Source organism: Colletotrichum fructicola (assembly GCF_000319635.2).
Source record: "Colletotrichum fructicola Nara gc5 chromosome Unknown KSG_Nara_v1_contig03, whole genome shotgun sequence".
NCBI lineage: Eukaryota > Fungi > Ascomycota > Sordariomycetes > Glomerellales > Glomerellaceae > Colletotrichum > Colletotrichum fructicola.
Window position 1 is genome coordinate 406,056 of NW_027094053.1, and position 21,511 is coordinate 427,566.

General features: G+C 52.0%; 7 protein-coding genes across 7 annotated transcripts; 4 read left to right on the forward strand and 3 right to left on the reverse strand.

Annotated features, from left to right (window-relative positions):
• Positions 1–935: 935 nt before the first annotated feature.
• CGGC5_v004871 (uncharacterized protein) lies at positions 936–1,723 on the forward strand (the record flags this gene model as incomplete). The annotated part of the gene is made up of 3 exons (XM_032029285.1): positions 936–1,040; positions 1,094–1,216; positions 1,271–1,723. 3 exons carry the CDS (start codon positions 936–938, stop codon positions 1,721–1,723), a joined length of 681 nt encoding a protein of 226 aa, XP_031892890.1.
• A 1,499-nt stretch (positions 1,724–3,222) lies between these two features.
• On the forward strand, positions 3,223–4,215 carry sirO-2 (Oxidoreductase sirO; the record flags this gene model as incomplete). The annotated part of the gene is made up of 1 exon (XM_032029296.1): positions 3,223–4,215. One exon carries the CDS (start codon positions 3,223–3,225, stop codon positions 4,213–4,215), a length of 993 nt encoding a protein of 330 aa, XP_031892891.1.
• A 642-nt stretch (positions 4,216–4,857) lies between these two features.
• Positions 4,858–5,772, forward strand: Akr7a3-1 (Aflatoxin B1 aldehyde reductase member 3; the record flags this gene model as incomplete). The annotated part of the gene is made up of 1 exon (XM_032029307.2): positions 4,858–5,772. One exon carries the CDS (start codon positions 4,858–4,860, stop codon positions 5,770–5,772), a length of 915 nt encoding a protein of 304 aa, XP_031892892.2.
• Positions 5,773–10,444: 4,672 nt separating this feature from the next.
• On the reverse strand, positions 10,445–12,478 carry azaF-2 (Acyl-CoA ligase azaF; the record flags this gene model as incomplete). Its single annotated transcript, XM_066151360.1, has 8 exons — positions 10,445–10,646; positions 10,721–10,824; positions 10,883–11,472; positions 11,526–11,713; positions 11,768–11,996; positions 12,045–12,126; positions 12,186–12,355; positions 12,415–12,478. 8 exons carry the CDS (start codon positions 12,476–12,478, stop codon positions 10,445–10,447), a joined length of 1,629 nt encoding a protein of 542 aa, XP_066009223.1.
• Positions 12,479–14,413: 1,935 nt separating this feature from the next.
• On the reverse strand, positions 14,414–15,472 carry mppJ (Phenylpyruvate C(3)-methyltransferase; the record flags this gene model as incomplete). The annotated part of the gene is made up of 1 exon (XM_032029331.1): positions 14,414–15,472. One exon carries the CDS (start codon positions 15,470–15,472, stop codon positions 14,414–14,416), a length of 1,059 nt encoding a protein of 352 aa, XP_031892886.1.
• A 755-nt stretch (positions 15,473–16,227) lies between these two features.
• CGGC5_v004876 (uncharacterized protein) lies at positions 16,228–18,597 on the forward strand (the record flags this gene model as incomplete). The annotated part of the gene is made up of 1 exon (XM_032029342.1): positions 16,228–18,597. One exon carries the CDS (start codon positions 16,228–16,230, stop codon positions 18,595–18,597), a length of 2,370 nt encoding a protein of 789 aa, XP_031892887.1.
• Positions 18,598–19,186: 589 nt separating this feature from the next.
• Positions 19,187–20,909, reverse strand: CGGC5_v004877 (uncharacterized protein; the record flags this gene model as incomplete). Its single annotated transcript, XM_032029353.1, has 3 exons — positions 19,187–20,327; positions 20,380–20,823; positions 20,869–20,909. 3 exons carry the CDS (start codon positions 20,907–20,909, stop codon positions 19,187–19,189), a joined length of 1,626 nt encoding a protein of 541 aa, XP_031892888.1.
• Positions 20,910–21,511: the final 602 nt, after the last annotated feature.

The window sequence follows — 21,511 nt, forward strand, 5'->3', positions numbered from 1 at the left end:
CAACGAATACATGCTGCAGTGGCGATTTGCATACCAGAGACCATTTCTGATCCTGATGATTTGTATTCCAAAGATGAAAGGTCTGCGTCATTCACCTCGGTCGCATCTGGAGATCAACAAAGTTCAAAAGTACGGTTCTGTTGATGGTGGGGATGTGTTCACTAATCACAACTACTAGTGCTGTATTAGTGCCGACGGCCTTAGCACAAGCCGACGGCCACACCCTTAATTGCACCTTATCTTAAAGTTATGGCGCATGGAAGAAACCTAGTAGAAATGAAATCGTTCGTTTTTTACTAAGCATAGACAGACGACCTCGTCGGCTTAACAGTTAGCCCACAACCGTATCTGACCCCCTCGTCGGGTCGACTCATGGGCCCAAAAGCCGACGGAGCTCACATTATTCAGCACATTGATATTGTACAGCCCTTTATGTCTGGGTCTCATGGCAGAAACATTGCGCCGCTCAGGTCTTCGTTGGGTTAATGCTTGACTGGACGTTATGCTTCGTAATCCAAGGCGAGTGCCAGCTGTGGAAGTGGCAGAAGTGCTACGGCGACACTGCAATTGTAGACTATTTGAGTTGATTTGACGGTCCCTGCAAAAGGTCGAGGCCGTTATGTGCATTCAAATGAACAGCTAGCTTCTCAAAATCATACAGGATGTCTCTTACTAAAGTGTGGTAGTCGGTGTAAGTTGTTTGTGATTGTTCACGCGGAAGATGAGATCAGCAATCTAACAAACCTAAAATCCAGGCAAGTGGAAACATTGGAAGAGGCGTACTACCGCAGCTACTGCAATCTGGCGTTGACCTGACTATTCTCAGTCTTGAGGGCTCAGCTGCAACCTTTCCAAAGGAAGCCAAGGTCATCAAAAGCGACTTTAGCGAAGGATCTCTCGTTGAAGCACTGAATGGTCAAGATGCCGTCGTCAGCATGCTCCCGATTGTTGCTCTCGGAGAGCAGCAAAAAGTAGCCGAAGCGGCCATCAAAGCAGGAGTGAAAAGATTCATCCCCAGCGAGTATGGGTCTGATTCCTCTGTATGCATCCTTATTTTGCCATCGGAAGCCTCAGCTAACATACTTGCACGAAGTCTGATCTCGTCATCGAGGCGGTTCCCTTTTTCCAGCCCAAGAAGGCTCAATTAGACTGGCTTACTTCTCATGAAGAGCACATTACCTGGACCGCCATCATTACCGGCCCGTTCTTCGATTGGGTACGTTTAAGGCCCTGATCGAGACAGAGTTCAATTCCGCTAATATCGATTCAGGGATTGGAGCTGGGTATGACTGGCTTTGACCTCAACAACAGGGTCGCCACCCTGGTGGACGGTGGGAACACCCGATTTACTACAAGCACTGTGGCTCAGATTGGACGTCCCATTATATCGGTTCTGAAGCATCCCTCTGAGACGAGAAACCAGCTTGTTTTTGTTGAATCTTTCACAACTACCCAGCTTGAGATTCTGAACGCCCTCCAGGAGGCAACCGGCCAGGACTGGAAAGTCAAAGAAGAGACTTCCGAAAATGTGAGGCTGGATGGTTTCAAGAAACTTGGCGAAGGTGACATCGTGGGTGGTGGAGCTTCCGTGATTATGGCACTGGTTCTTGGCAGTGAAGCACTAGAGGACCATACAAGCGTCAAGGGCGGCATTTGGAATGAGAGGCTCGGGCTGGAAAAAGAGAGCGTGGAGGATACAGTAATGGCTGTGATCAAGCAGTAAGTTGCTTGTTTGTGACGAATGGGAGCACGCTTCGCTTGAAGAGGCTTTCATGGTCGAGACGCATGGAACGATGATCATGGTTATGGGTGTTGCGCAATACATATTTTCTTCGTACAACAAAAGATCAAGGAAAGATTTCCATTGTTCACTTTGGTCATCCTCCGAGGCGAAAGCCTATTCCCGGATGTCTTCCGGCTGTTGCCCTCGGAAGCTAGGTAAAGTGATCTTTCTTCCCTTGTAACTATTCTTCTTCGCAGTTTGCCGCCTTGAGGCGCACCTATACTGGCTACACTGCGGCTTAGATGCCTTGCCATCCCGCAACTAGCCCCTTCCATCTCATCTCCATAACTGCTGGCCTTTTTCCGTTGGGTTCGTTCATCAATTTCATGTTCATAAATCTCTGATAAAATGGCATATACTTGTGCCAACTACTTTTAAGTAGCATACTTCTGCGTAAGTGTGGCATCGATTCAATAACTTCTTGTACGCAGCCAATCAGCCATGAACCTAGTCCCCGTCCCTTTGTTGAACTACCACCATCTATCCTCCCACGCTCATTGTGTGCGCGGCTTGCCTTCCATACGGCCACGAGTTCCTCGAACACCGCATGGCTTCTCCTCGATGGTGGTGGACCCTAAGCTCGTCAAGACCGAGCTCCACTTGTTTGTCGTCCGGCCCCCGGTTGACAGGGGTGTCAGCATCGGATTTAGGAACAATTTTATCAAATGCAAATGTGAGATCCCACAATGTTGAACGAACTCCGACAAATGACGGCGAAGCAGTCGACAGCAGAAATTTCATAGGACAGAGAAGTAATGAATTATGCAATCTCACTCTCCTTCTACCCATCACTGTCACCGTCTCGGCATATTCCGGACCCGACCCTACAGAAGAAATGGAATGCTTTGACCTGTGGCTTCGAGAAGGGTTTGTTCTTCACAAATCGCAGCTAGAATGCTAACATTCATCGATTTGCAGAGCCGTAGCAGACATAATGTTCTTGTTGCTTGCCCTCAATACCACCCAGACATCAAGAGCGTAAGGATAAAGTTGGTTAGTCAGCGTGACGTCGACCATGCTTCGACTGGAAGCGCAGGTTGCGTGAGAAAGTTCAGACGTTTTTGCTCGTCACGCCTTAAAGATCAAATCTTAGGACATGACAGAGACTTGATAAACCAATGGCTTACATCGACGGATTACGTTTAAACCGAGCACCCGGGATGCTTATGGAGCACCGAACGGGATCCACACGGACTGGCAGGGCTGTCAGCATACAAAATCTCCGGGTCTTAAGTCCAAGAGACGAGTCAACACTGTCGATTCACGAACGCAGCGCCCGGGGCACAGCAGTGGGCACGAGTTTGCAACAACCACATAAGACATGCGTCTCCCGACCAGAATATTCCTAATTTGAAATGAGCAGTTTACAATCAACGCCGCCTAACTATTAACGCTACTTACTCAACTCAGACGGAATCATTACGCCATCACCAACAATCATGTCTTCCCAAGGTCGAATCGACGTCATCGTTGGAACGTCCAACTTTGGCTATCCAGATAACTTCTGGGGAAATTCGGAGTCGCACATTATTCAGGCCTTTCAGTTGATGAAGAAACATGGCTCCAAGAAACTTGACACTGCGAAGGCCTATTTTGGATCAGAGGCAAAACTAGGCGCTATGAAAGCTGGCACAGATTTCGACTTGGACCTTGACACAAAGTGGTTGGGGGGTTACGACAGGGCCGATGACGCCAACACCCGATCTTACATGCTTTCGTCGGCTAGACAAAGCATTGAGACCCTCGCCGTCCCTCAAGTCGACGTGTTCTACCTGCATGCGCCTGTTCTCAACACTCCCTTGGAGGAAAGCCTTGCCGGCATCAACGACGCCCACAAGGCAGGCTTATTTCGAAGGCTGGGGCTTTCAAACTACCCTCCCACTGAGGTTCAGCGACTCTACGACGTAGCTAAAAACAACGGCTTCGTCCTTCCGACGGTATACCAGGGCAACTACTCCGCCGTAGCGCGAAAGCCCGAGGCAGACTTATTTCCTGTTTTGCGAAAACTTGGAATTTCTTTCGTTGCGTATTCGCCGATTGCCGGGGGATTCCTCACCAAGACCAGAGAGCAGATCGAGTCTGGTGGGACCAGGTTCAGCCCGGATCAAATGTTCGGCATCTACCACAAGCTGTATGTCAAAGACAGCTACTTATCTGCACTTGAGGAGTGGGGGAAGATCGCAGAGGAGGAGCAAATCTCCAAGGCGGAATTGGCGTACCGTTGGGTTGTGTACCACAGTATTCTCCGCAAGCAGTATGGTGATGGTATCGTGTTCGGTTCCAGCTCTTTGTCCCAGATGGAAGAGACACTTTTGGCTTGCAACAGAGGCCCTTTGTCTGAGAAGGCAGTGGAGGCGATTGAGCAGATATGGGAGAAGGTGAAGGATGAAGCCGGCGTTGATAACTACCAAACTATTTTCAGCGGCAACTGAAATAATAGATTACTCAGCTTGCAATAGGTAGTTGATAGCTCATTTGTTTTGCTTTTTCAAGTCATGATACGTGAAAAGTCGCCTTTGAATTTATTTCAAGGTAACAAAAGATGGCTCAGAGTATTTATTGCGATCTTGTTTTGAGGTTCCATATCATCAAACCATCTGAAGCGAGCTCGAGAGACGCCACGAGCCACAGAAATGTGATACGAGATGCAGTGGAGGTTGGCAGCATGAATCAAAAAAACTCGGATGCTTTTTGCTCATAAGGGTAGCAATATCATTTAGTCCCTTGCAGCAGGTTTGGTCTTCCCCATCAGAAGAATATCGGCGATTGGGCGGTGGTAAAGGTCTTTGCCGGCCCATGCTAAAAGCAGTCTGCCCCAAGATATGGTATCATATGTATTTGTGATTTGCATGGCGGAGATACGTTATCTCCCTTTTACTTCCGCTTTAACACTGCACGCAGCTGACAAAAGTGCAGCAGCGGAATTACTAGCATCGTTGCGTCACAATGACCAGTATTGAAACTTGTAATCGTTGTAAAAGACATATTTATCTATGACTTCCGCGTTTTCTACGTAAATATCACTCAGTCGACTTGGTCTTGCAATACATTCTTTTGTGATCATTGAGAACAAAATGGCTCCAAAATCTCAAACAGCGATTCCCGTCGTTTTCGGGGCGATGACGATTGGGTCACCTAACATTAGCGGTCTCAAGGTCACCACCGTCGAAGATGTTAATAATATGCTAGATCTCTTCCAATCCCGCGGCCACAACGAGATCGACACAGCCCGACTGTACGGCGGAGGAACGACGGAGACCTATCTGGCTGACGCCAAGTGGGAAGAGCGCGGTATCGTGATGGGAACCAAGCTATATCCGAACAGCAAGACCTCTGGGGCCACGGGGCCACTGTCCTACACGCTGCGTGCTGGAGACGTCCGTCGCGGACTACTAGACAGCCTCAAGGCGCTCAACACCAACAAGATAGATCTCTGGTATCTCCATGGTCCAGATCGCGAAACGCCACTCGAGGAAACACTGAGCGAGGTCAACAAATTGCACGAAGAGGGACACTTCAACCGTTTCGGTATCAGCAACTTCATGTCTTGGGAGGTGGCCAAGATCTGGGAGCTGTGCGACAGAAACGGCTGGATCAAGCCGACCGTATACCAGGGTGCTTACAACGCACTCCATCGCGGGGTTGAGTTGGAATTGATTACTTGCCTTCGCCACTACAACATAGCGGGCGGCGAAATTCGGACTCTGCAACCTCCTCGTGGTGCCGCCTGGGAACCTATCTTTTCTAAAGGTAGAGCCAGTGCAGAGACGTTACGGCGCGCAAGTGCAAGTGGTGGCGGGCGCTGCGCACGAAGTTTTTCTGGTGCGGCGGAAGGGCGGGATCGGACCAGAAGTGAGGGATTTTGGCGTCGCACAAAAATTTTCACACGCGCCACCAACCACCAAAACACCAGCAAAATCGACAGATATCGAGAGACCGAAAACCGAAATGCGAACGCGAAGCTGCCCAATTTCGAGGGAACTAGGTAAAAACCACCCGACACTGCTTCTCGGGGCAGAGACAGGGCACCCTCACGCCTCCCAGATCTGGGAAATACCTCCAGACAGACAGACACTGAGGCGGGTTAGTCATGGGATAGATGGAGGCTACGCCGGCTGGGTAGCCCTCAGGACAGCCTAGGGCAAGACATGGTCGGCCTGCCGAAAACCAGCTGTGAGGCTGGAAGCACGGTCGGAGACGGCGGCGGGTAACGGGAAGCTGGCCCGGGGGGTTGTGCCCTCGGACAACCAGTGGGCCGTAGCAAACACATTCGAGCAGCAGGCTACAGAAAGGAAACAACCCCGACTCGCACTCGGGCTGCTGGAGGAAGGAGGGTGTTGAAGAATTGCCCCTAGGGGGACCGGTCGGATATGGTATCGCCTTAGGGCCCGGCCTCCGGGCCCGGCCCTCACTCGGATCGTACCCGGGGTATCACGGCATAACGGGAGGAACGCTTGGGTCACCGCTCGCGCCGGGATGGCGCCGCGCGCTTTGGAAGCTGGTAGGGTGTCGCTATTGTGGACTGGACGTAGGGGAGGACCTGAGAAGGGGTGTGTTTGGCTCGAGAGGACGGACGCGCATGTCGGTAGGCTTAGAGAGGGATATGCCCTTGCGGCCTGCTTAAGGTGCAAACTTCTATTTGGGTGGCTAAGGACTGGGCGGTGGCGAGCCGGTGGTCTGGACGCCCGCTAAAGGGGCTGGCTACCCCTTTGACTATTAGGACCCCTAGGTACTGAGAGGGCTCCAGTAGACTCTCTCTCCCTGTTTTGGGGAAAAGGTTAGGGATTGCGGACTGTAGGAAATAGAAGGTCAGCCTCCTCTCTACAGCTATAGAAGCAGTAGGGAAGAGACGGACTAACCAGGGCAGGGGAGCCCCCTGGTGGACAGAAGAGTGTTCAGAGGCCCATCGAGCAGCTATTGAGGCTAGGCGACGACAAGCCCAAGAACCTAGGCTAGTAATACCACTGCCTATCCTAGAGGAGCAGAAGGCCTTTCTGACTACAGTCAGGAAGGCAAAACGCACCTACTGGGCTGCTAAGATTGAGGAGGCTGGGTCTAACCAGAACTTATACCAGATACTAAGCTGGCGTAAGTCTGGGCTAGCTATCAAGGCCCCACCTCTAATAGTGGATGGACAGGCTGTCAACAACAGTTACAATAAGGCCCAAGCCCTGCGGAAGGCCTTATTAGAGAGATTTGATGCTGCAGACGACCTACCTGGGAACCCGTTCACTGTTCCTATAGTCGCAAGGCGTCTAATACCCTGGCAGCACACAGTCAGCATAGAGGAAGTACGCCAGGCTACTCTCACAAAGGCTACAACCCCTGGGATTGATGGGATTACTACAAAGTTACTACAATCTATTTGGGGCCTTATAGCTACACCTATACAGCAGCTCTTTCAGGCCTGCGTTCAGACAGGTTACTTCCCAAGAACCTTCCGCAAGGCAGAGGTTGTTATGATCCAGAAGCCAGGGAAAACAGACTTCTCTAAGACTGGGTCCTGGCGCCCGATATCCCTGCTATCCTGCTTAGGCAAAGGCCTAGAGCGGCTGATAGCAAAAAGGATGGCCTATCTTACTATCCTAGAAGGGGTTGCCAGCCCACAGCAGGTTGGGGCATTGCCAGGGAGGGCTGCAGTCGACCTAACAACCTGTCTAACCCATGAGATCGAAAGGGCTCTAGACTTAGGGCTTACTGCAACTCTAGCAACAATGGATGTTAAGGGGGCTTTTGACTCTGTCCTACGAAATCGACTTATTCTTAGGCTACGACAGCAAGGCTGGCCTAGTAGTCTGATTAGGCTGATATTTACCTTTGCTTCTAGCCGGACCGCCCGAGTCAGGCTAGAGGAGACTACTACAGAGGACTTCCCCCTATCCTGTGGGCTCTCTCAGGGCTCTCCGCTATCCCCTATCCTTTTTCTGCTCTATATAGCTGATATCCTAGCTGATAACCAGAAGCTACGGTTCGGCTATGCAGATGATATAGGCCTGCTAGCTACTAGCCCTTCTCTAGAGGGAAACTCTGCAGCCCTTGGCCAGGAGATAACTCAGATCCTCAACTGGGGTATTGATAATAAGGTTGCGTTTGACCCAGCTAAGTGTGAAGCAATCCACTTCAGCAGGAAACATAAGCAGAGGGTAGACCTACCAGAGATACAGGCAAAGGACCTAACTATTAAGGCCTCAACTAAGCCTATACGATGGCTAGGGGTCTGGTTTGATAAGAAACTCACCTTCCGGCACCACGTCGATACAAAGGTAGCAGCAGCAAAGAAGGTAGCCCAGTTCCTACGCCATCTATCAAACACTAAAGGGGGGCTCCCAGCTGCTGCTGCCCGCCAAGCTGTTATTGCCTGTGTCCTCCCAACCGCCCTATATGGAGCTGAGACCTGGTATGCAGGTTTAAAGAGACCAGCTAGAAACAGCAGCACTACTGCTACTAGCAGCAGTGCTAATAACCAGGCAGCTACTGTTAGTACAAGGCAGAAGGGCTTAATAAAGAGGGTAGAGAAGGTTATGACAGCAGCAGCAAGGGCTATCCTACCCGTCTGGAAGACTACGCCTACTAGTAGCCTCCTTCGAGATGCTGGCCTGCCAACAGCAAAAGTAGCCCTCGAAGGGGCACGCCTACGCTTTGCTACACGCCTACAGAAGGTTGACCAACAGCACCCTTTAGTCCCTAGGCTTTCACAGCCAGGGCGGCAGCAAACAAGACTACAAAGAACAGCAGCCCTCCTACCTAGGTGCCCAAGGCCGTTACTCCTACAGCCGCAGCACCTCTCAGGACTACAAGACCCTACAGATGGACGAAGCAAGGAGAAAGCAGCTAAAGCGTTCCAAGACTGGCTTAAGACTGTGCCAGAGAACCATACGATCATCTACTCAGACGGCTCTAAAGCCCCTAACGGGGCTACAGGTTTCGGCTTTGTTATCTACCGCAGTAACAAGCGCATAGCTCAAGGGTGCAGCCGCCTCGGCATTGCAGAAGTGTTCGACGGCGAGGCAGAGGGGGCGAGGGCAGGGCTCCGGAGGGCCCTCCTGACTTCCCAAGGCCAGCCTATACACATCTGTATCGATAACACTAGCGTTATCCAGGGGATCCGAGGTGAGGCCCCGGAATCCTCACAAGCTGCCTTCCTAGAGATCCAGGAAGCAGCTAGGATACACAATATACAAACCCACTGGTCCCCAGGGCACCAAGGGATAAGAGGGAATGAGGAGGCTGATAGCCTAGCTAAGGAGGGTACAACGCTACCAGTCCCCAGAGGCCTACTAGCTACCCTAGCAGGGATCAAGCGGCTTGCTCAAGAGCGTAAACGACACCAGTATGGGAAATGGTGGAGGCAAGAGGCAGCCCCTCGCTATATACAACTAGGGCTTAAGGCTACCCTGGCCTGCCCCCCTGAACTAGCCTTACCACGGGCAATCCTACATCATCTCCTAGCAGCCCGATCAGGCCATGGGGACTTCGAACAGTATCATCAACGCTTCAACCATACAGAAGCACTGCTTACCTGCTCTTGCGGGGAGGCTAAGGAAGTAGACCATCTGGTCTACTGCCGAAAGACCTTAGTGAGGAGGCAACAGTGGCCTACCCTCTACCCTTATGGTCGCCAGGAGCCTATAGGACCTATAGGATCCCTTGAGCACTACTTCAAGGGGCTAATCACTGACCATGAAGGCTTCCAGGCCTTCCTTAGCGTGACAAACTTCTTCCAGAAGATCTGCCCGCAGTACTGAGAGATAGGCCATAACCTATACTCCGAACAAAAGTCTACCTCATAGGGGAGACCAGACTACTATAACGGAACTAGGGCACCAGTGGGAACTAGGGATGGATAGAACACGGAAGTGACTCACGAGTAAGATCTGGAGGACGGGAGGGACAGCGTGTACTGTATAGTATATAGCGAGAACCTACGGCCCTCCACGCCACATACCCTTCGGGAGGTCGGCCGCAAGGGCGGCTGCGCCCTTGCCGCCACGGCGTTAAATACAAAACAAACAAACAAACAAACAAACACTACAACATAGCCCTTTACGAGTTCCAGCCGTTGGCCGCGGGATTCCTCACATCCAGGCAACGTCGCAACGACTTTCAGGAAGGCTCTCGGTTCGATTCAAAGCATGCTTTGAGTGCGATGTATCGAAGCAGATACGGCAGCGATGTTGCCTTCGATGCCTTGGAAATCATTCAATCGGCTGCAACGAAACATGGCCTCTCTGTGGCTGAATGTGCATTCAGATGGCTTTCTCACCACAGCGCCTTGAACAAAGAAAAAGGAGACAAGATCATTATTGGAGCAAGCAGCTTGAAGCAGCTGGAGGAAAATCTTGACGACTTGGAGAAAGGACCGCTGCCAGAGGATGTAGTGAAGGCAATGGAGGAAGCTTGGCTCGCTTACAAGGCCGTCGTCCCCAAGTATTTCCACTAAGGTTCCCAAGATCGTAATGAGTTCTTCAAAGGAAGCTACATTTTGGGGAATTATGTAAACAAGGATCTGGGTCGTAGCGTTGTCGACCCAATTGAAACACAAATGATGGCCTCGCTGCTCTTCTGTTGCGTCTATTGAAACACAAATGATGGCCTCGCTGCTCTTCTGTTGCGTCTTCCTATCCAACTTCCTTCCTTCAAACTTTGCCCGCGTTCACATGGCTAAGCAGCTGCCTCGGGGTCTTGAATCAATCGACGTAGAATCTTGCCCGAACCTGACTTCGGGATGGCCTTGGTGAACACGACCCCTCCTGTCAGTCTTTTGTATGCCGCGAGTCGGTGTTCCATGAAAGCTTCGATAGCTTCCACGTCGATTGTTTCGTTCGCTGGGACGATGTGAGCCTGTGGGCATTCCTGCCCGTTTCTAGGTTCCACAAAGCACGTCAGCGAAAGGCCTCTGCAATCAAGACGACGTGAATGGTTTGAAACCACACTTACCGCATCACGCGTATCACAGCACAATCTTTAACAAGCTCATGCTCAAGGAGATGCCCTTCAAGTTCGGCGGGGGCAACCTGCACTCCGCCAACTTTGATGAATTCCTGGGCGTTGTTAGCAAGACCAATCGCTGCCCGGACTGAGACGGGAAGGAAGGCCCACTTTCTTTCGGTCAACAATGGTCAAAAGGCCGTTTCTCTGAAACTTGACAACGTCTCCCGTTTTCAGCCAGCCGTCTTCTGTCAAATTCTCTCGTGTTGCGCTTGGATCCTCGTAGTAGCCTTTGAATATGTTTGGGCCCTGGATGAAGGCCTCCCCCTCTTCCTCGTAGCCCAAGTCGCGGCCATCATGGCCGACGACCTTCAGTCGCATGTTGGGAAGAAGGTACCCGACACCTTTGTGAGAAGGATCAAACTCGTCAGGAGCGAAGAGGGTAACAGCCATCGTGGCCTCGGTCATTCCCCAGCCTTGTCGACTGTGTGCCTTGTTGGGGTTGAAGATTTTCTCGAGTCTCTTAGAGACATCGGGCTGCAAGGGCGCTGCTCCGCAGACGAGAGACGTCACACTCGAGACATCATACCGCGATAAAAGATCGCTTTTCAACAACAGAACAACCACTGGTGGGGCTAGCAGGAGGTGCGTGACACGGAACTCCTGAATAGCACCAAGAAATGTATCTAAACGAAATTCCGGTAGAACAACAGTCGTGCATGATCGTCGAACGTTGGCCACGCAGCACGTGAGTAAACCACCTAGAGCCCTCATCAGTTATCACGGTTGCGTTCGTCTCAGTTTCCTGACTTACTAGCATGGGAGAATGCGGAAAATATGCAATGGACATCGTGCATCGTTTGATCCGACTCCTTCGCTCGGGCCTGGCTCATTAGATCAAGGTGAAGTGTTTGTTCGCTGTTGGCCACAAAGTTGTAGTGTGTGATCATGCATGCTTTGATCTTTCCCGTAGTTCCGCTGCTGAAATTCAGGGCAGCAATCCTTGCTGAATTGTCAACTCTTGTCATATTAAGGCAAGGAAGGTAGCGTTATTACTTCTCTGTCAACACTCCTGTGTCATTTTCAACCTGCCATACGAGCGGTTCGCCGAACAGGTCACCTATGTGTCGGAATCCACCGGTCGCAGCCTGATCTTCCCCGTCAAGGAGTATGACCGAGGACCTCGGCAAGCCAACAGCGTCTGCAGCCTCAAGAACCTTGTCGAGTCGCTCAGTGTCAGTGAAAACGAACTTCGCTCCGCATAGACTGAGTTGCTCAACAAGTTCTAGACGCATTTTAGTAACAAGGAAACAATGAGAAACAAAGCCCTTACCTGTCGAGGTATGTTGCGAATTCGCGCCGGAGAAGATCCCACCGGCGCAAATCGCACCAAGAAACACTACCGGGTACCAAATCTAGAACGATGAGACTTTAGAGTCCCAAGCGGATGACCATTTCGTGACCTTTTACTTACGCAATTCTTGGCGAATGCAACGACAACATCATCATCCTGTAACTTGAGGGTCTGGCGAAGGCCACCGGCAAGTCTTTTCACGCAGGTCTCTAGTTCACCCTTGCGCAATGCTTTCGAAGGCTTCCCTGCGTCAACAAAAAGAGGTGGATCACTCTGCAACGCTGGCGTCCCTGCGTTCTTGGTCAACTACGCTAGGGCAAATTTTGTAGAGTGGTCATTTGAATCTCACCAAACACATAAGTAAGGATATCCACTGCGGGGATGTCGATTTGATAACGAGAGGAGAAAATCATGGTGTCGGAGATGGTGGTTCGTGCCCAACCTTGCAATTAGGTCCCTGAACATGCCCTTTCTCCGACGATCTTTATACCAATGTGAATCGATCAAGTACGAAGACAGCGACAGTTCACGTAAAAACCTAGGAGCGCGATCATTCAATGCTCTCCGCGCAATGGAAGATGAACACGGTAACTCCGTCTATACGATGTTCCGCAGTTTTGGCCTCCCTTGCACGACTTCCGTGGCTTTGCATATCGCCAAGACAACGGACCTGCTGTTTCGCCAGCAGAATTCTGTGTAACAGGATGTCATATTTGAGATGGAGCATACGTCAACCACGTGTTCGTGGTATGGAAACATACTGCAAGGGGATTGCAACTCAGAGCGTCCTCAATATGATCTTTCAGAAAAGCATCTAGCCTTCAGCCCATGGAAAGTCTGGTCTGGACCATTAATTGAAGCGAATGAATAGCCTTGGCCCCGCCGATGCCGCTGAAGCGAAAATAAACTACCGTGTAAAGTGGGGTGGCTGCCTCTATGTGTATGTTGACAGCGCATATCCATATCGCTTAATATCGTGAGATGTGGCTCCAGCTCAACGGACTAATGGCATCCCAAGTTTGATCGATCCAAGACCCTGGCCAAGCGCGCATTTGTGATCTTCAGATGCAGTGATCTACCACTAATGCGAGGAAGTCCACTGCATATGCGCGAACTTCCGTGCTTTCCACGGAGACGCGCCGTTGAAGGTTAACGGAGGTTCCTACCGAGTCCAGTATTCCGGATGGGTTGGGCTCCGATCCATTGATGAAATATTACTGCCTCATGTGGGTCACTAAGGGCACTTGCCGGCCGCGCGTGTTCATGACGGAACGGCCCGCAAAGAAGCCAGCCGGAACTAGAGCAGGTGATTTGCCGACAAGAAGTGATGGGACTGTCGGATAGTGATCCATGAAGGGATGCTCGAGTCAGTGAAATCCCGTCGGTCATAGACGGTCCAGCACAAACTCCGTCGTTGCGCCGGTTGTAGGGACCTACGGATCTCTAGGGATGTGCCGGACATTCAGAAGTTGATACATCACAGCCGCGCCTAGGGCAAGTTTCACACCTCCTCGGTACTGCCTTTTTAGGCCTCCATGCCGAGATCAAAAATATTGATTTCCACAAATCTATGATTAGTGAGCTTTCATAGACGTTGTTCGTTTTCATGAGGGGCATTGAGTGTCTCCGTAAGTGATGAGAGTTGGCTGTGGGTCAAGCGAGGCCAGGTTGACAGAGGGGAAGAAACACCCTAAGAATATTGCCATGCGAGTGACATGTCAGCATGGAACCAACATGGACGTGTCAGTCATGGAGCGATATTCTGAATCGAATCTACTCCTGTTACCCTGGATGATGAAGGAAGCCATGTCGCTGTATTTTTAGCATGACCACCAGGTTTTATTGCAGTTGTGTTGAAACCGGTTGTGCTCACTTCTATCATCTGTGTTGGGAGACATTCCTCCATGAACCATCATTCCATGGCGTAAGAACTATCCCTAAATTCTTACTACGGTACACAGCACAGACTATTTGTGATCTCTTATTAAATCGTAGTTCAGGGGCTTGGAGTGGATGGTGAGACTTTCTGCCTCCCGCCTTGCCATACCCCTTTTCAATTCTATAATCATAACAGCTGACTTGAGGTCGGCTAACAAGAACGCTGGGCTGCAATATTCAGTGGAATACCGACTGCCAAAGCAACCTTTCATTGCCGACGTGAGAACCGGAAGATGTTCGTGATCATCTTTCTGCCCACGGATCCAACTGAGCAAATATTCCGAACTTTAAATCACGAAATATTTCCCCGAGTATGAAATGAATGTTCCAGTTACGTATCGGATCTATCTTCGATTGGCTGTCTATTGTTGGAATCTAAATATTGAGGCCACTCATGGTGTTGACTCCGCTCACGCCTTTGCTTCCAAAGGCACCAGCTCGAACAAGACGGTAAGCGAAGGAGGGCACATGTGATGCTGCTTGATGCATCGCCAACCACCGTCTTGGAATACTCCTTCCCAATCCTCCACTGTGGGCAGTTTCACTCCCATGAGCGCGTGCCCAAACTCAAATCCCAACGTGAAAATCGGCAGAGCATCATCGGCCACAGCATGTCGGGACTCGGGGTCCCCGATCGAGATGCGCACAGTGTCGCACAGAAAGAAACGCTTGACGTTGGGAAAAGACCGGCGGAGTCTTTGCAAGGAGCTCACGCAGTTCTCCCTAGGCCAAAAGTCGTGACCCATCAAAAAGGAGGTCAACAAGTCGACTTCGGAAAACTCGTCGCGGTATTCGACCCGACGAGCATCGCCCTCGAGGAAGGTGATGCGATCCCCATAGCCGCGCTTGACAGCGCCCACTTTGGCCACCTCAATCGCTGGGCCAGCAATGTCAATGCCGATGGCAGTGCTCCCGGGGTAGCAGTCCAGGACTTGCATCAGCCTTTCACCGCTCCCGCTGCCCAGGTCCACAGCAGATTTGAAATCATGATCAACCTTCTTGAGAGCATCAAGGAAGACAGAGTCAATGAATTGCGCATTTGCATCACGGCATGCGTACGCAATAGCGGCGGAGTCCCGGGAGTAGTATCTCCCCGAGCGATTCTCGTTGCGCAAGATGTACTGCATGCGTGAGAAGACACTACCGGAACCCAGAGCAAGCCAGTGAAAAAGACTCTTGGTACGGTATGCATCCTCAAGAAGTCGTCCCGGGCTGATGAAAATTCCCTCACGCTTGAGGATTTCAGCTGCCGACAGAGCGAGGACGAGGCCATGGGTCGACTGGACGTCTAGGTTGTACTCGGCTGCGAACTTGTCGACGTTCACAGGTTTCCCCTTGCGAATCTCGTCTAGAAGCCCCACCTCCCAAGCGGCACCAATGGAACTAGCCGCGATGTAAGAGTTGAAAATCTTGGTGACATCCTGCTCAGAGGACGTGGTGATAGGTTGCAAGTTGATGATCGAACCCATGTTGATTGATGGTAGTTGGAGGCTTGCTGCAGTGATAACGTGATTTTGGAAGTTTAAAACGAAATGGCTGATCTTTTGAAGCAGGCTGTTGACCGTGAAGGATGGTCCGAAGGTTTTTGACTGACTTGGATTGAGACAACAATTTTGGCATTAGCAACATAGACGATGGCCCCGGCATCCCACTTTATACCGGGCTGCGATGTTCGACCTGTACAACGTCTGCAGAGGCACCTTCCAATTCTTTCCAGCGACGTCTTCGGCAAACATCGTGTTGTATCGTGACGTATTGAAAGTCCACTATTCACGACGGGTGACCCAACGCAGGCTGCAGTGTTTCCGGGATGTGACCTCTTGCGGACTTCGGACTCTTCTGTCGGGAGACCTTCTTTCACGTCAGTAAAATTCATCCTTTGCATGTTGTGGAATCATTTCGACATGTCATTTACTGTGCCTCTTGCTTCGGTATTCCACAAGCCAAGTGGGCATTTTCTGCCCACGACACTGCAAAACAACACGGGACTTTGCTCGAAGACTTCACGAAAAGACCGGAGATGCCGTATTGGGCAAACCGAGACAGAACCACGAGGTTTACTGTTTGATTCTCTGTTCGTTGAGGTATATCTATGTTGCTTCCATCTGATGGATTTGTGTTCATTCCACATCATCATCAATCACAAGACCACAACTAGAAACAACACGTGCAATTTCCCCAAAAACCCCTTTCTACCATTTCACATTTCTTGAATTATCCCATCATGTCTCCCAGTGCTCAATACACTCCAGTTGGCACTGAGACTACCTCTGAGCGTATCAGCGCTCCTATCAAGATGAAGTCGCTTGTCCCGGCCTACGACATTGTCGATGGCTGCTGCGTCTGGCATTGGCGAGACAAGGAGTCCGCTGCCGACGGCTGGATCGTCATCGACTCTCCTGTGCCCACAGCTGCCGGCGGTGGCTTGTTTCTTCACTCGAACGCAACCTTCGACGAGGTTCGTGATGTAGCTCGCTCTATGAGCTCGAAGCTTGCCGTTTCCTCACAGGCCCAGGTTGTGGGTGCTAAAGGAGGCATTCGGTTCCCATCGGAGGACCCACAAGCCCCTCTGGTTCTCGAACGCTTTATTCGTGACAATGCCGGCGTCCTCTCGGTCTACTGGGGCACTGGAGGAGATCTCAACACGGACCACGCGGTCATAGACAAGCATGCCAGAGCCTACTGCACTCCTGGTACTTCAACGGCTCTGGATGCGCTGTACCGCGCCCTGGGCTATACAGGGCAAAGTTTCGCAGATATACCAGCTCTGCTTGAAGAGAGCATCGACAATAACGGATGGTCTCTGAGCGAGTATTGTGTTGGCTATGTCATGGCTATCACCCTGAAAGAGCTTCTCTCTCGCGCAGACCCGACTTTGATGGGACGAGCTCGCCTAGTGCTTCAGGGCTTCGGATGTGTCGGTGCCACCTTCGCCCTAGCAGCGGAGCAGTTGGGCATCGGACGTGTTGTGGCAATCTCCAGCCAGTATGGCTTTTACATTGACAACGACGGCATAGACTGCGTCGCCATTGAACACGCGCGCCGCAGCGGGGCTGGAATCCATTTCGCCCCAGGCTTGGATCCCAGGAGTCTCGAAGCCGGCCTCTCCCAGGCTGAGCTCTCATCCGCTCGATACACGGCACGTAAGGCGGGCTCATCTGACGAGGAGCATCTTGCCAATTTCCTTGTCGGGGCCGAGGGCGAGGCTTTCGTACCCTGTGCTGGACGATACGTTCTTACGCCAAAGACAATTTCTGCCTTGATCAATCATACGTTCGCTAAAGTCTCTGTCTCGTCCCGATTTATCGTCGCTGGAGCCAATAACGTCTTCAGCCCCGCTGAGAGCAGAGAAGAGACTCTTTCGAGTCTGGACTCTGCTTCTATTCGAATGCTCCCTGAGTGGATCAGCAATTCCGGCACTTCCAATCTGTTCATGCGAGCCTGCAGTGGTCTCGCCTTGAGAGGTTACAGTGCTTCCAACCTTGAAGCGTGTGCCAACGACACCAAGGCTTTTATCAATGCGGTATTTGCCAAGATTGGATTGTCGGGGACCAATGTTGCCTTGTGGGATGCTTGTCATGATTTGGTGATGGCGCGAAGAGCAGCTGGGGCGGTCAACCGCCTCGGAGTCAAGAGAATGTCACATTTGACTCTGACTACGCCAAATGTTGCTCGAGCTGGGGAGACTATTGAGCGCGTGTACAACGCCAGGTTCAACGAGGACAAGACACTTTATCAGCTTCCTGGGGCTGACGATCCTACATTGAGCATCGTCAGGGCGCCCGCAGGAACCGGCCCTGGTGACATTGGCCTTTCAATGCGGTTCTCCGTCTACAACTTGGCGAGGGCTCGTGCAATGCTGGAGGCTGACGGGGTCGCCTTCCACCAAGTCAAACTTGAGGATGGCTCAAATGAGCTTGTTCTCAAACGTGAGGAGGCGGGATATCCAATAAGTCTTGCACAGGCCCCTGCTCGGGAGTCCTCCAACAGTGCCTTCTCTAACTCCTCCGAGGCGCTGAAGTCGGTTGCTGGGTTAGCCTACCAGCTCGATCATTATGCTGCCATCATGCCAGACGTCACCAAGATGAAGAGCTTTCACGAAAATATGATGGGCTTCACACACTTGCGGACTTTCACGGTCAACGCCGGTTCCGTTACCAACGGGGAAGACGACGGCTTGATGCATGTGATGGGATTGCCGTTTGATACCAAGCGGGTCCTGATTCTGACCGAGGGACTGAATCAGGATGCTGTATTCACGAAGCTCATCGACAAGCATTGTGGTGCTTACGTTCACCATATCGCTCTTGAGATAGAAGACGTTGATGCTGTGTTTGCAGAGGTCAGGGAACAGGGTTGGCAGACAACAGCAGATGCGCCCAGTACAGACCTGGCTACAGGGCTTCGGCAATTCTTCCTGAAGGAGGAAGAGACCGGGTGTATCTTGGAGTTGATTGGCAGAGGTGAAAAGGATGAAGCTCTGGCTGGAGCTGAAGGCGTGGAGGATGCAGCTGGTGCTGGCGGCTATGCCACTGGGCAAGGAGAGTTTCGTACGGACAATATTGTGGCCTTAGCTAGATCCCTAGACGCCTGATCTAGGCTCATTTCGGCTATAGAAAATGCACCTATGTAGTATGCAAGAAAGCCATGATCTCAATACCTAGCTGCTTTGCTTGAATTTAATTGCCAAATTGAAGCCTTTTGCCTGCTTCAATGGCCATATATGCCCTATTGGATTAATGAGAGGGCGAGGCCTCTTAGTCACCACTTGGTCAGGGTTATTCGGTAACCATCTTTCACTTCAATTACCTTCCACACGATGTGGGCCGACCTCAGGTAGACTTCTTAACGACGATTCCTTGCCATTTCTACAAGACGGCATCATGTCACTTTTCACCAATGATACCAGTCCTCGGAAACTAATTCGCCCCGGGAAGTGGGCGTTGGGGGTAATTGTCACCACGGCGAACACCTGTTCATTGAAACTAAACCAAACTCTATCATCAAATCACCTATGAGAAAGATGTAAACGAAGGTCAAGAAGAGAAAAAGAAACACCAGCTTTGTACTTCAGCCCCAAGCCCCTGCAGCAACAACGCACTCAATGAGTAATTCTTGGCGTTCTACATGCTCAACCTGAGCCTTCTCCAATTGCAGTCTGGCGATCCATCACCCGGGCCAAGTTAGTGACGAATCACGCGGCGCTTGTGGCCAAAGTCATAGCCGCCGTAGATCGAGGTAGACGAGCTGGCGGTGGCTTCATCAGATGTCCGGGTCTCCATTGTGGTGGGAGTGACCAGGGACGGCTTGGCCTCTGAGACAGTGGTGCCGGGGGAAGAAGTCGGGTAGGTATCGTAGCCACCGTCGATAGAAGAGGAGGGGGTGACGAGGGAGGGCTTCGCGTCCGAGACGGTGGTGCCAGGAGTGGACGTTGGGTAAGAGTCGTAACCTCCCGAGATGGAACTAGACGGAGACTCCGAAGGGCTGACGGCTGATGGCTTGGCGTCAGACACGGTTGTGCCGGGAGAAGAAGTCGGGTAAGTGTCGTAGCCACCAGAGATGGAGCTGGAGGTGGTCACTGCGGATGGCTTAGCGTCCGAGACAGTGGTTCCGGGAGACGATGCCGGGTAGGTGCTGGACTGAGTGCTCGACTCGATGTTGGACTCGGTGCTAGACTCGGTCTTGTGCGTGGTGCAGGGCTTCTTGGTGGAAGAAGGCGACTCGGTAGCGGTGGTCACGTCATTGGAGGTTGTCTCGGTGCTGGTGCCCGAAGAGGTTGAAGTCGTGTTGGTCCAAGAAGATGAGGTGGTCGTGGGATAGCTCAGAGTAGAAGAAAGCTTGATGGAGCTAGTGGGAACGGTGTGCGAGGGGAAGCCGGTGGATATACCGGTGCCGGGGCTGGTCGAGCTGTAGCCGGTGCCGGTGCTGGACGGTAAAGACTTCGTCACGGTCACGATGATGGTGGATCTCAGGGTCGTCTTTGACTGGGATGCTGTGCCAGTCTCCGGGAGTTGGTCCGATACAGTGGTGTTGATGACCGTGGTGTAGGTGGCAGTGGTGTACGAGGGGCAACCGTAGGTGGTGCATGGAGCAGAGGTGGTGTCAACATCCGACGGGGTGGGGATGGGAATGGTCGGAAGTGTGGCCTCGGTGGTGGTCAAGGATCCCGGAGTGGTGCTAGGGATGGGGCGAGTGGTGTTGCTCCAGAGGCTGGAGCTGGGGTACGGCACGCTGCTGGCACCGGTGCCCGTACCGGTGGTGAGGGAGATACCCGTGGACAGGGTCAAGGTCTTGGTCTTGATTGTTTTCGTCCGGGTACGGGTCCTGGAAAAATATCAGTGAAGAATCCAAGTGAGAGACACAGAGGATGACTTACGTGGTATTGGCGGGCGAGTGATGAGAAGTGGTCAGACTGGGTAGCTGAGTTGAGACCGTGGTGCCAGGGGAAGATGTGTCCGGGGGAGAGACCGAGGTAGGGCTGGTTGAGGAACCGGTACCCAATGGAGCGGAGGAGGTCGGGATACCCGTGGTGGAGTTGGCGTAGCTAGTGGGAGTAGAAGGCTTCGGCGGGACACTGATTGTAGGCAAAGACGGAGTTGAAGTCCATGTGCCGGGCACTGAGCTGGAGGCTGATGCGGAGCAGGTGTAGAAGCACGGCTGAGTCTCAGTCACGGTGACTGTGACCGCAGTGGCGCAGTTGGAACCGCACGCAGTGACGGTGACTTCGTTGGTGATCTCAATGAGAGAAGTCACGGTCAATGTCGCCGGAGGGCGAGCAATGATGTGGCCGGCCTGGGGGATGGCGCTCACCAAGGAGGCACTGCCAAGTTAGCATGGTCAAAGATGACTGAGAATGACGACTTACCCAAGACCCAAGAGGGCGAGACCGGAGGCAGGAAAGACCATGGCGAGCAAGAGAAGTGGGAGTAAGAAACGAGTGTGATGCTGCGACGGTTCGTGCTGGCTGGAGACTAAACAGAACAAGACCGTCTTCTCTCGCCGGCTGCACTCCTTTATATCATGAAATGATTGTCCAACCTTCTATGCCGGCCAGAATAACACCACAGCCAACTCAGAGCCCGCACCCGTTACAACACGGACGGGAAACGGGATGCTCGGCAGACACCCTCAGCACGCAAGCCTGCCCTCAATCTAGAACGGGCTTCGATAAGGGCTTGCCATGCAGCTGGCCGTCAAGTGCGAGCGCCACATCACTCGCTTTGAGTGTCTCGGTATTGCATGTCAAGGTAAACCGGTTTGTCTCTCATTGCCTCGACGTCGTTGGGGAAGGACAGTCGACCAATCGAATCAAGCACCAAGATTTCCATCCTGCTGCAGCCATCTATCTGATCCCAGCCACAACGTCCCCCTTCATAGAAAGCCGTTTGGTTTCTAAGAATATTTGCGGGGAGGCGAACGCCGGACGCAAACCCGCTGCCGTTTGGCGGGTTGATGGCAATCTGCCTACATCAAGCCACAACGTGGAAACCTGCATGGGTCGGAGCAAG